This window comes from Branchiostoma floridae, chromosome 2 (assembly GCF_000003815.2).
Source record: "Branchiostoma floridae strain S238N-H82 chromosome 2, Bfl_VNyyK, whole genome shotgun sequence".
In the NCBI taxonomy this organism is placed as follows: domain Eukaryota; kingdom Metazoa; phylum Chordata; class Leptocardii; order Amphioxiformes; family Branchiostomatidae; genus Branchiostoma; species Branchiostoma floridae.
This window is the reverse complement of record NC_049980.1, coordinates 4,595,475-4,609,654: the sequence shown is the minus strand read 5'-3', so window position 1 is coordinate 4,609,654 and position 14,180 is coordinate 4,595,475. Positions and strand designations below refer to the sequence as shown.

At 41.7% G+C, this 14,180-nt stretch overlaps 2 protein-coding genes and 1 non-coding gene across 3 annotated transcripts; 2 read left to right on the top strand and 1 right to left on the bottom strand.

The window, feature by feature from the left end:
- Positions 1-609: 609 nt before the first annotated feature.
- LOC118410069 lies at positions 610-14,025 on the bottom strand. The gene is made up of 4 exons (XM_035811549.1): positions 13,309-14,025; positions 11,562-11,636; positions 10,842-10,928; positions 610-1,351 (listed from the first exon to the last, which is right to left on the bottom strand). The coding sequence occupies exons 1-4, from the start codon at positions 13,435-13,437 to the stop codon at positions 1,226-1,228; spliced, it is 417 nt and encodes a 138-aa protein (XP_035667442.1). The 5' UTR covers positions 13,438-14,025; the 3' UTR covers positions 610-1,225.
- LOC118410068 lies at positions 3,565-6,731 on the top strand. Its single transcript, XM_035811548.1, has 2 exons — positions 3,565-4,007; positions 5,506-6,731. Exon 2 carries the CDS (start codon positions 5,506-5,508, stop codon positions 6,223-6,225), a length of 720 nt encoding a protein of 239 aa, XP_035667441.1. The 5' UTR covers positions 3,565-4,007; the 3' UTR covers positions 6,226-6,731.
- On the top strand, positions 9,813-9,884 carry Trnam-cau. The gene has a single exon. It is a non-coding gene; the product is annotated as a tRNA-Met (tRNA).
- Positions 14,026-14,180: the final 155 nt, after the last annotated feature.

Here is a 14,180-nt window from a genome sequence, read left to right as displayed (position 1 = left end):
CTCAAGTGTCCAAAAGTCTAATATTGAAACTTTCTGACCAGTGCAACTATTCCAGCGGTCTAACCTTGCCGCCATCTTGCTTTTCATGACGTCATTTTTGGGACTCAGCACTTAAAATTAGGGGTCAGCACAGGCCGAAAAGATGGACCAAAACCTAGTTTTTTGGCCGAATCTGAACATCTGCAACCTACACTGTCTCACCAATATGAAATGTACTTACATTTTCCTGCTAAAAGTCGAAAATAGGCTAAAATACTGTATGGACTCGTTTTGGGCCTTCTGCGCCTGCGTCAATTAGGGTCATTGCCCTATAAGGTGCTAAAGTGTTCTGCGAGAATTCGAAGATTTGGAAGGCTTGATTTGTGCTTGATGTATGGAGGAAAGTGTTTGGGGCTTCTGATCGAGTTTCTCTATTGTCAAGTTGATTTCTTCAATAAAACCATGGCCATCAGTTAAATTAAAATGTTCAATACAGGTATGTTGTGAGGTGATCATTTGCATTTTATTCATGTCAAGAACCTACATATCATTGCTATGATCTTTCTCTCGATATCAATATATGCTATGTGCTATATCAAACTGCAATATTTTCAAAAATTGGGATAACCTTTAACCTTTATTACATCAAGCTGCAATATTTTCAAAACGTGTAGTAAATGAAACCACTGTCCGTCGATTAGATATTCCTAAATAGGCTGTTGTTAAAAACAACGGATATAGGTTACTCCGCGGATAAAGGTGAACTTACGTTACCGAATTCAGCTGAACATGAACACCCACAATTTCGAAGAAAAGAACGTGAAAATTCAGGCAGTGAGCTACAAATGTGTCAGACGCACGCACTCTTAGTGTTACAAAAGAGGTGAACCCGTCATTTGCATAACAGATAAATCCGACATTTATATATAATAATCTTAATTTTATATGACAAAAAACACAACATGATACATGAAGTTGAGGCCTAACATCATTTTCTCAATCGTTCGAGGGATAGATAAACCAGTTGCCTGTTTAAACTGTGCATGTGCAGCGAGATGAATTGTGGGTAATATGGCAAAGTTGAAAGTACCTGAGACGTAATCAAAACACATTTGGATATGTATATAAGAATGTTATAAACAAGAACCGTTTACAACTTCGGGGCCTTGACCTTTGACATATTACCCATAGTACGTTTCGCTACGCATACCCTGTTTGGATCGCGAAACGGCTTATTGTTGAGCTGCTAGTGTGCCAGGTGCAGCCGGACCCTCCTGCCGGTGATGGTGTCGGTCATGCTGGGGGCCCGGCCCGGCTCACTCCACGGGAACGGGTCGGTGTCGCCCGATGGGGGCCGTCTGTGTGCGTTTTTCTGCGAAACAATAAAAAAGCTTTCGATAAAACAGACTAAAAATCATCGATAAAACAGACTAACAATGCGCCAACCCCCTCTGAAGTTTACCCTGGGAAAACCAGACTCCTATTAGAGAGCCGCGCGCAAGGTTTACCGATCCCCGCCACACGCGCCCCCAGAACACCCGCCCTCTCACGAAGTAAGCGATAATTTATAGTTGCGGGCGCACGTGTGGCAGGCGGGGATCGGTAACTCTAGTTTGCGCCGCTTCTTTAAGTTTGGTTTCACAGAATATCTGAAGTTATTCACCTTCAAAGCCTGAAAGACAAATGGCCCTGCAGCTATAAAAAGGCCGCTAGGGGGCCCAGACTTACATCACTTATTTCGTGTCCAGAACCATACCAAAACATACCAAAAATCATGACAATCCGCCAACCCATTCTGAAGTTATTCTCCTTCAAATCTCGAAATACAAATGGCCCTGCTGAAGCACAAAAAAGTCGCACTAGGGGCCGAAACTTTTAGAGCTATATACAATATAAAGTCAAGCTAGGCAATAGCGTGTCCAGAACACAAAGTATTAAAACCGGAAATTCCGCTGCAGTACCTCAAAAAGCCGTTAGGGTGCCCATTATCAAACTTGACCTTCGATTCCCCGACCACCAACCATCAACCAAGTATATGGATCCATCCGGATACCCACAGATTCTACAGTTATGCTATTCGCAGAACAGACAGACACATATACACACAGAAAACAAAACCTTGCAATTTGGAAAGTAAAGCACTTGTTGATATTGGTGGCGCCTATCTCCATTTCAGTAGCCCGTGTGTTCAATCACTAAATTAGAGGGCTAGCTCAGTGCCAGACTGGCAGTGTTCTGTGTGTTCAATCAACATATACTCTTTCCCAATTGCTGAGTGCTAAACATAGAAAACAGCATGTTTGGTTTGGTTTGGTTTGATCTCCATTATTGACTGATCTGTAACTATTCTTCCTGGAGTCCGGGTGATTTGTGGAGAATAACCAATTCTAGAGGGAAGGATTTGCTCCATCTCACACCGCACCATCACACGTGTGGGGGTTCTCCATTTAACGTCCTATCCGAGGGACGGCCCTAGCCGAAGCTAGGTACTCATTTTCACCTGAGTAAAGTGAGGAAAGTCGTGTAAAGCCCTTTCCCAAGGGCACAAGATCGGTGACACGGCAGTCGGATTCGAACCAAACACACAGCCCCTGCGCCACGCGATCTCACGCAACGTACAATTTGAAAACACTTTGGTATGGCTCGAACTCACAACCTACCGAATGTATGGCCAACATTCTACCCACTAGGCTATTGCACTGTTTAAAAGTGGCGACAAGATACTCTTGCTGTGGCAACGACGCCATTTTGGAAAGAAAATGCTCCTCCCTGCTTGGGAATGGTCGATCCCGGTGACCAGTTGGATTTAGCCCTCTGGGTACTGTTTCGCGACCGGTACATCTGGTTGGGAACTAGAGAGGGCAATTTTCTGCAGCCTTCCTTTGTTATTGGCTGGATTGACCGTATTTGCGCCTCAGACTTCAGAAAGACCTTACTTAAAGAAAATCCATTAATGGTGTAGTGTGCTCCAGTTATCTTCCTGGACTTCTTCACACGATTGTGAAAACGAAAAATAACACATTCGTCCAACGCTTCCACATTAAAATCTATTTATTTTCTTACATAGTCAGCATTGTTGACAATGCCATTGTCGAATACATTTTCGCGATCGCAAGTTATGCCTGAAGTTTAATTGAATATGCCTGAAGTTAGATACATTCGAAAACCTTATTTTGAATTTAAAAAAAACTACTTGAATGCTATTGTTGGCTATAAACATAGAAACATCTGGGTCACCTATAATACCTGGGGCACCTGATTCCATTCTGCTAGAGATCTGTGACGGGTCTCTGTGCCTTTTTCAAAGAGTTTGTTCTTGCATGGTTCGTGTTTGGCGTTGAAGCCGCGGAAGACTCCAGCTTAGAAATTATTTTATTCTAACTAAATTAAAACAAGGTGGTTTGTAAATAAAAATAATGCAATACTATGGCGAGCCTAGGCAGTCAGAAATGCTGATTATGTGCCATCTGACATACAACAGTTCAACCACAAATATGCAGAAAAAAATCCAAAAACCTCTAGACATACACTCGTTTTTAATAATGACACTTACAAAATTCATTTTACAACGCACCACAATTGATACTTTCTCCCTGACAGCGGTTAACCGCATAACTCAGAACCCAGGACTGTGTACCTCCGCCCTAGTGGTCGGCATGCACCAATCAAACATTGTCCGCTAATTTCTTCAGTTACAAAAAAACGTTCGCCAATCTAATATTTCAGATCAGTCGGGCTGTCTATAGGGGAATTTTTCACCGCTAAAAACACCAGTCCATATGCACCCGTTTACTTTTTGGGTCGGCACTTTTTTAGGTGTCCACTCGGAGTAATATAGTGTGACATAGCCTCCGGCAAAGAACAGTGGGTTTTGACCAAACAAGGGGCTTCTTGGAAGGACTTCTGTCTGATCCATTCAGACATCACGCATATCTGGAGCTCTGCATAACGCTTATTTTTGTCGAACACTTAGGTTGGTGAGTTGTGGTATCTCGATCGGCTGCTGTGAACATCGTCATATATTAGCGGTATGTTCATATTACTAGTATTCTCTTATTTGCAGTATTTTGATATACAAGCTAAGATTACAGTACAAGGGTTTTTGTCGGTAGTAAAGTCGGGCACACACGGAAATAAGGAACCCAACTCGAATTTTGGGGCACAATTATATCTAACCTTAGTAGCAAGGTTTTACAGTGAATATCCCCCTAAATTTCTTACGTGTGCTGGCAAATTTGATCTGCTGAAATTATAAGACGCCCACGTTTTTTCTAGTTCAAATACGACCGGAATACCTATCGAACGTTTTGACTTCGTGGGTTTCACGGCTTATGAAGTACTCTCCAATTGCAAGGCTTTATCTAAAACGTTTTTAGGCGTTTACATCAAAGTCATAAAGAAAATGGTATAAAAAAGCAATAAGCTTTCATGATCAAAGCTCATTGAAAATAGAAAGCCCCCTGAAATCGCCTAAAAACGTCAAAAATAGTCGGTTCCTAACCTATGCTTGGAGAGTTATATGAAGAACACGACCTACACATTGTCAAGTTTTCTCGATACTTCAAGGAAGAATCTGTGTTAACGTTACCCTTGACTTCATGGTGTAAATATATCATGCATGAAAAAGTGTGACTAAAAAGGACAACAAAACAAACAAAGCGTAAAAAGGATTAATTTTTTCATCAATGAAATTCGTTGAGCGTTCTCTCAAATCTCTAGAACGTAGCAACGCCGTACCTTCAATTAATCTACTGATTTACAGAAGTACGTTGCCTGAAATGTAACGTTCGCAATGATTTGAAATTCGGTGGATTTTGATAATGTGCTGCATACTGTATGATGGTGCCCAAAAATGTGACCTGTGCGCCATATTTCTGGGTGACGCCTGGAGCATATTGGTCACCCCTCGTATAAAGTAATCTCCAAGCAGATCCTACAATGGTACCAAAGATTTTGATTTTGATTTGATTTATTCGGCTGTATAATCATGAGAAATACAGCCAGGGCTACCCAACTAGCCGGAGGCTATTATCAAGGGCTAACCCTGGTAACAATACAATATACGTTACCAAACTGGCCAAGGAGTGTAGTCAGCCAAGAAGTGTGCATTTGCCATATATGTAGCGAAACACACTCCTAAGCCGGCTTCACTCCTCTGGCAGCTTTTGATACTATCTTATGCTATCGTAGGATCTGCTTGGAGATTAGTATAAAGGTGACACAAACACAGTGTTCTGTGTTGTCCATATGAATCGTATACTGCACGAAATGGCCTAACAGGTCCTAACAAATATGAAAAATGATTTTTTCTGTATGGATACAGGTGAACCTAACAAGGAATTTGTAACATATCCGAACATCGGACACGATTATTCGAAACCAACAAAATCCGCAAAACTGGTTTTCGACAGATACGGGGCCGTATATACTTGTTGTCAATCATAACATACGTATTTTTCAGCAACACAGGCACCCTGCCGTCTATTATCAATTCTAACTCTTTTCCTTTCACACATTTATATACAGATGGATTCTGACTTTCGCGTCGCGTTGGCTTGGGTCATTCTGCACGTGCCTCTCCTGTACTTGGTCGCGGCTGTGTTGGGGGGTCTATGGGACGACAATGTTCACTTCTATCGTCTCCTGAAGCTCACGAAATGGATCTGTCTCAGCGTGCTGATGGAAGCACCCGTACTAGTGTGCCCCTCCAATCATATCGCTGTGGTTGCCGCGAGGGTTTTGAACCAGGGCTTCCTGTGCGCTTTGTTCTTCCTGGTCCACTACATTCGTGAGAAGCGAGAGCCCCCAATGTCCCTCCGTCACCGCGTGTGTTACGCCCTGTTGGTGGAGAACTGCGCCGCCTACAGCTTGACCTGGAACTACGTCCAGACCGCGATGCTGGCAGGAGCGCTGCTCGCAGAAGACTTCGGCGCCGGGCCGCAAGCCGTCTGGTTTCTTCACCTGGTTCTGCTCGTGATCTGCGCACTGTTCATCGCGTCTGTCGAGTTAATCTACCCATGTACGTACCAGTGGACTGTAGCGGCACATTTACCCATACAGATATGGGTTTACTACCTCTATCAGTACTCGGCTATAGACGGCAAAACCGTGTGCGCCCTGACCGCGTTTGACGCGTTGTTGTTGTTGTGCAAAATATTCGCTCCAGAAAAGGGTACAGAATATAGTACAATTTCTCAGGAAGAGGATCAAGGCGAAGATATGGATCTTAAGTCTTCTGTAGTCTAGATAGATGGATGAATGAATGAAAGAACGAACGAATGAGTGACTATGGATCATGAATATGGCGATAAAGTACTATTATAAGTATACAATGATATAAGAAGGTGGTATCTTACAATGATTAATGTTTACTAGTATGTACAGGTTCAACTCACTTCTCAAGATAGCTGTAAACATACGGACAAGGGAAACTTTTAACACGTGGTTTCTCTAATTGCATAAGAAATATGAGCTTTTCTGTGCTATCGAAATGGCAAAAACTAGAGGAAATTATGTTGAACACAATTGAAGATATGTCTCTCATTGACGTCTAAGATACGGTCTAAGATAAAATGACGTATACGTACCTCTCCTATCTGAGTTACAATATTGCAAATTCTTTGTTACATCGGAATGTGGTTATGTCCTACTTGTTTTTATATTATCTTGTCATAAGCTGCTATATTTTCCAGCATGCCAGACAGCGAATGATAATACATACCTTTTTTTGGTGGTGAGAAATATATTATATTGAACTTTGATGGGGATGATTGTTATATTTTTCTAAGACATAGGATACGGGTATATATGCTAACTGATGTCATTTAGGCCACGTTGATTTGATTATATGGATGACATCCGCGCTCGCACGAATTTTCGGCCATTTCCAAAAAAAAAAAGTTTTCGACCACACAATAAATTGTGCAAAGCAGCTGTAAAATGAGCATAAATATTCCGTAGATTGAAAAAAAAGTATCAGAGTATCAGAAAACAGATAACTAATGCCATATATAGAATGCCAAAATGAATCTAAAGTCAAAGAATAAGATGTGAAAGGACGGAAAGAAAAAAAAACCTATTGTTGGTTGGGGGAGGTACCAGTACAGAAAATTCAGGTCCAGAGGATCATGGTGTACCATACTATGTGTGTTTAGTCCTATGTTCAACCTTCCTGGCCACTATGATTTCATACTGATGGCAACTTTTTTTTTTGGCCAAACTTTCTTTTTATTCGCTCGCTCGCATCAGTTTTGGAGTTCCCGGAGGATGTCATCCATATAATCAAATCAACATGGCCTTACATAAATAATTAGGTGCAGAAGGTTTTTGGTCACCAAGATTAGCATTTTATGATTATTTCATATCTACCTCACGTTGGTTAGAAAACTTGCAATGGCATTAAAAATCAAATAGATACGAAATTGTTTGTTTGTTTGTTTATTTCGATCTCCGATAGACTTTCCATAAACACAAACAGACACACCCCTATTGGTTAATGGCAAAGCCCACTGCCTGAAAACATGATAAACTTGAGGAGTTTCTAATGATATCTTAGCCCTTTCTAGCCTATAGGGGAAACAGAAACCCTTAAAAATTAATACCCATTTCACATTGCGTGAAAATTGATCGGACGACGAGTCAGCGGCAATCGCCCGAGCCTCGCGTATAATAATAACTTTATTGAACAACAATTGTACAAGGTACAAAGTATGGCTTATATGTGACAAGGGCGATTTTCAGGTGAAAAATACGCGCAACCCTCTGTCGATCTTGAATATGGCCGACCTTCCATCGACACGACCGAAGATCGTGGATAATGGATAATGTGACAGGGTATAACGGAACATTGCCTGGACTGAAAACCAAGCATTGTTGGTCTAGGAGTGAACTGACCGAAGGTGGGATAGCTCGCTGCTGGATGGACTGCAAAAGACAGACTGAGATCCCATGGCAACTTATTTGTCCCTATTTGGCCAAATTATTCTCGACCTCCTTTGTCATTAAGCTGACACGTCTGTTTGAAGACTAATGAAGATCCGTCAACAGCTTTTTAAGTTCTGCACACACACACATCAAAATAAAAACAGTCACAATTCCGGTTTCGTGCCCTTGTGGATAGGGTCGTTCAGGCCTACGTCACTTTATACCCCTGTAACATTTGGCGAAAATCGATCGGACGACGATTCTGCGGCAGTCGCCCGATCCTCGCTTATAATAATAACTTTATTGCACAACAATTGTACAAGGTACAAAGTATGGCTTATATGTGACAGGGGCGGTTTTCAGGTGAAAATACGCACAACCCTCTGTCGATCTTAAATATAGGCGATCGATCAGTCTCCCATCGATACGCCCGAAGATCGTGGATAATGTGACAGGGTATAACCAAATCGGGGCACGGCCAGGTAGCTTTCGGGAACGAAAAGTATGATGTAAAAGACACCAAGCTACAAAAGACGTAAAGAGAATAGTCGTGGGCATTTTTGTGTATATTTGTACATATACATTTCTGTTTTTCGTTTCCACAAACAGCCCGGCCGGGCCCTGGTTTGGAAATGTGACTTTAGCCTAACTCAGAGTCTACGTTCGAAATGTATCCCTCGCATTCCTCAATGTTGTGTTGTTTGGAATGCCACTTTATAGCACCTATTTACTTACTCGAATCAGGTGAAAATGAGCACCTAGGTTTGGTTGGGAATGTCTAATAGGATTGAATGTATTGAAACCAGAGTTTCCGTTTTTGAGGGGAAACACTCGAACACGTGTGAGTGGATCAAACCTTACTAGTCATATGCAGCTTGTACCTACTGTACAGTTACGGTTTACAGATTAACTGTAGTTCAAATAAACAACAACAAAACACAATAAAGGTCACAGAACAATGGTCAAACCATCTGGTGATTGCCAATCAATCATGGGTTAATTCCCAGACTAAAAAATCTGTCAGGGCATTACTACGCTAGTTTTGATTAATTACCATCGCTAGTTACCTTTGCGAGAAGGTTATGTTTTCCGTAGCGTGTGTGTGTGTGTGTGTGTGTGTGTGTGTGTGTGTGTGTGTGTGTGTGTGTGTGTGTTTGTGTTTGTGTTTGTGTGTGGGGGGGGGGGGGACCAGCATAACTCCAGAATGTCTCAAAGGATTGTTTTGATATTTGGTACGTAGGTAGGTCTTGATGAGACCTTGAAACGAATGGATTTTGGGCTTTTAGCGGCTTGCTATGGTACTGCAGCAGAACCGGGTTGATCTCTCCAGCTCTGTACATGCGTTGGTCGATTTTTGAGTGGAAGATAGCTCTTGGCGCAAAGAGTAAGAGTAATGCTAAAGTCGGGTTACTTTCAGACTTTGAAGGAGAATAGCTCAAGAAGGGATAAACGGATCATCGTGATTGTAGGTATGTACATAGCTTAAGTGATGGCTGTTTCGTCATGCAACTTCAAGCTCACATACATATGTATACACATACTAAACATGTTTCCAAGTAGTAGTTCTTCGACTTTTGTTGTATACTTTATTTAGAGAAGTCACAAGGCCACATCCCAACTTCTCCACATTCACAGATGGGCAGAAAGCCACTTTCCTCTTAAAATCGCAGAACCCACAAATTGTTGAGAAAGTGAGGCTTTTCGTCTTCCTCTGCTTCCGGAAAAGAAGTTAAACCCAACCTGTTTAGAAAAACTTAAAGCCAACACTAGTATTCGAGTACCCTGCTTTTACCATTATGCTTTTCACTGCTCATTGATTGTCACGTGTATATTTCTTATGTTTCTACCATGTACTTGTAATTAGCCTCCAGGCATAAACTTGCAAAAAAACTTTGATTTGTTGTATAGCTAGCAGCGTGGCGCAGCGGAAGCGTGCTGGGCCCATAACCCAGAGGTCGGTGGATCGAAACCACCCGCTGCTATAACTTTTTTTTTGTGAAACGACTTTACGTACATACTATATACCTACTTTATTTTACGTCGATGTAGGTTAGACATCCAGGAATTAAGATACGCCAAAATAGTTACTCAAGCAACTGGATATGTCTTACCTTTGCTTCCTTTGGACAACAAAAATATTGTCTTCCTCCCAATTTTGCATATTAATTCACAGTTACGATAAACCTGTTCTCCAACTAGATCTCTTTTACATTAGCCTGGAATCCAGCCGTGTTGTGCTTTGGTCGCTCTGCTTCCTTGCGAACACGTCTGGCATTCGTTAGCATTGGAACGATCGGTCCTTACGTCACTAATGCGGGAAAGATAGAAGTAGTGTTCCGTTCGATTACGAACTGTAAACATGATTCTGTGTGTTCGATTTCCACCTTGGTGGTGCTTTGCGAAGGGGGCTTGGAGCCAACAGCCAATCAAAAATCGCGCACATAAAGTGTGCGAATATTCAAATGCCAATCGTTCCAATGCTAACGAATGCCAGACGTACTGGCAGGAGCAGAGCGACCAACGCACAGTACGGCTGGATTCCAGGCTACTTTTACATATCAATTCACAGCAAATAAAGATATAAAAACTTTCTCCAACAACATCTCTCCGGTGTCACTAACGAAAGACATCGGATGATTGTCTGTACGTGTAACGGTCTAAACGTTTCCAAAATCATATCCAATTCAGTAACTGCTTTTTGGTGTACTTAATTTTACTTGCTTCAATTCAAGGAAGACATGGGCATGTTTTAGTCTAAGTAACGCAAACTCCGCTGTCCAGGGCTGTAACTGGCCCCTCTTGGGGGCCGTCGGATGTTGGGCGGGCTGCTATAGGCGAGATTCAGTCAGGCTAGGGCATGTTTCAAACCCTGGACAACGTCAGTTTATAGTCTAGAATTACTTTTATAGACATAAACGTTAAAAAAAGACAGTTCTGACCTGGTTGAGCTCCACTGAGTCCCGCTGGTGCATCTCTTTCAGCGGCTCCGCCTCTCTGTGTCTGTTCTCTAACTGTTTCTTGAAAACCTGCATTAAAAAAACATGCATACAGTGCTTTCCTCTAAATCAGCGAACATGTCTATACTGTAAACTATATAGAATAGAAGATAAACACGGTATAGTACTCTCGTATACTGTTTGGACGATATGATAATGTTTCCCTACTTAAGACACGTAATACAGACAAATCCATATTTCAAGATCTTTCAACTGAATTTAGGCAAACCGTTGATTGTAAAACATATCTGTTCCTTATGTTACGTTTTCACGGTCACAAAGAGACTAGGAGATATCAACACATATTGCAACGATAGATATGTAGAGAATGCCCACTATACACAGAGATTCGCAAATCTCTCATAAGTACACTACAACTAGATAATAATATGCATGTTTAAGAAAATGACGAAATGTTCGGCTACATTGTGTCGACTAAATAGTACAACGTACTGGAAAAAGCTCTGTAAATTTGTTTACACAAGTTTTAAGAAGAGAGATCTCCAAGCAGATCTTTGGGTGGGGATCGTGACTGTTTCTGACAGGGGCCAAGATCTAGGTCTGACCGCATGACCCCCAAGGTCCAGTCAGACAAGTTACGATTTTGCCCTTAAATATCTGCTTGGGAGTACAATAAACAAACAAACAAACGGACGAACATACCTCTTTTCCGTAATGCACGTAGTGACTGTGGGAGCTGGTGGTGTCCTTTCTCAACTCCATGGGACCGTCCGCGTACTGAAAAATCGCCAATGTTTGTTAGTATGTAGGGTCACGTTGATTCGATTACTGTAAATGCAGAAATTTTCGCGGTGGTTTTATGTTCGCGGTTTTCGCGTTGCCAATTCACCGCGAAATTAAAACCACCGCGGGCATTTTTCCATGGCAGTAAGAGACTACCGTGCATGGCGCTACCGCGAACTTAAAACCACCACGAACAGTCCTTTTCCTGCTACCGCGAAATTAAATCCCCGCGAACTTAAATGCATTTACAGTATATGGATGGCATCATCTGGGAACCCAAAAACTGATGCGAGTGTGCGAATAAGGGACAAATTGTCTTCATTATGACATTGAAGCGGTACGTCAGGAAGGTTGAACAAATGACAGAACACAAAGAGCATAGTATACCGGACAAGAGGTTCCTCATCTTTGTTCTTTGAATTATTTTTTTCGACGTTGGAATTAACATTGGCATTTTGTGTCATTAGAATACGTTTTCCTATATCTTTTTTTCAATCTACGGCATGTATTGGCTGATTTTGCGGGTGCTTTACACGATTTACAGTATAGTTGAAAACTTTTTTTTATTTCAATTTTGGAAACGGACGAAAATTGATGCGCGCGCGGATGCCATTCATGTAATGAAATCAACATGGCCTTATGTAAAATGTGATGAGAATGTAGAATGTTATACGATGACTCAATGCGTCTGACACTTCTGACGCAATCAGATCTGTCTCTTGAATCAAAAGAATGAAAGATTGATAAGGATTCTACATCTGGTCTTTGTTTTCGTTGTTCTTCATATGACCTTTCAATATGTAGATACAAGCAGAGTTTATGGTAGCCTATAGATAATATGAAAAAAAACATTCTAGAACACATAGTGTAATAGCCGTTGTTTGCTATTTTTAACAACAACAGAAATCATTTTGGATATTGCTTTTCTGATAACAATGATGGTATTGTGACAATTTTAATTTTCATAATGAGACTAATCGAGAACAATACTAAAGCGCGTTGTTTGTCAACTTGGTCCCAATCGACCAAGGCCCATTACTGTATTGCCCAGTTATAGAGCGAGAAGCAACTTTAAATAGTGTATGATAAACGTTGGAGCGAACTACTATCCGGATGGTACCCAGGGTGGAATTTTATATGAAGAATATTTATATAAAGCGCGCAATGATAAATGTATGAATAGAGTCAATGTCTTCTGACCTCCTACTAAGGGTGAAACTTTGGGACCAGAGTAGTTTTGTTTTACGAGGTCGTTTAGATCAAGTAGTGTAGTTGGGATGATTCTCTATGCTGCTCAGTCTGTAATACATACTTAGTAAAAACTCATAATCGGTCGAACGATTTCGTTTTTGTCATATACTATTAGTTTGAGGCTATCGCTTCACCGACAGTCGACAATGATTAGCGAGAACCTCTCCGCCATAAGACAGCACGATTTTTGTACGACCGTTTCCTACGTTCCCAACTGTCCTTAGAATGTTCCGAATGTCCTAAACGATTTTTGTGATTTGTGATTTTAGCGGCGACATTGCATTTTTCCCGTGACTGTGACCTTACTAGCCTGGAATCCAGCCGTATTGTGCTTTGGTCGCTCCCATGAGGTACGCTTCCTGCCAAGCAGAGCGACCAAAGCACAACATGGCTGGATTCCATGCTATGACCTTACCGGTACGGGCGTGGGTTTCGTGCCCGATCTTTCGAACTCCGCCTCGAAGTGTTCGTGGTAGGTGGTGACCGGTCTTACGACGTCCGTTCCCAGTCGCAAGACGTCCTCCCGCCCTTGGTCGGTAGGCATGTCTGTATCCCAGCGATGTCTTCAGAACACTGCTTGTTGTAAACAACGTTTTGTTGATTGTTGCCTTGCGAAATTTGGTAACAATGGTTGACAGGGCGATCGTCGAAATGAAGTGACAAACGGTTGATGGAGCGACGTTCCAGAACGATGACGCAACTATTGACTTGACCAATCACGAGCCGACATTCCGTTAACATGGCGACAAAGCAGAGCATCAACATTTGTGTGGACATTTGAAGAGGAGCTAGAGTAGACCGCAACAGTTCGTGTTTTGGGGTGACCATCTTATCTTGTCTTAAATCCTTCATATCGGTGAGACGAGCAGAATAGCATGTCATGACAATTTCATCATAATGTGTAAGTTGTACTGATAGCAATAAGCCAAACATAAATGGTTGTATATGCACTAATTTGGGGTAACGTTATCTGACAATACGGTCAATTTGATTTGAATGTATGGATGACATCCGCTGGGAACCCCAAAACTGATGCGAGTGTGCGAAGAAAAGATGATCGGCAAAAAAGTTGCCTTCAGGATGAGATCTAAGTTGTCAGGAAGTTTGAACAAATGACTAAACACCAAATAATACAGTTTTCATTTTTGTTATTTCACATGATCTTCTTTGACCTTGAATTGTCACTCTATGACATAAATATCCACTTTCCGAAAAAAAATTATTTTCCAATCTGCGGCATATTTGTGCTCATTTTACAGCTGCTTTCTACGGCTGAAAACTTTTCCT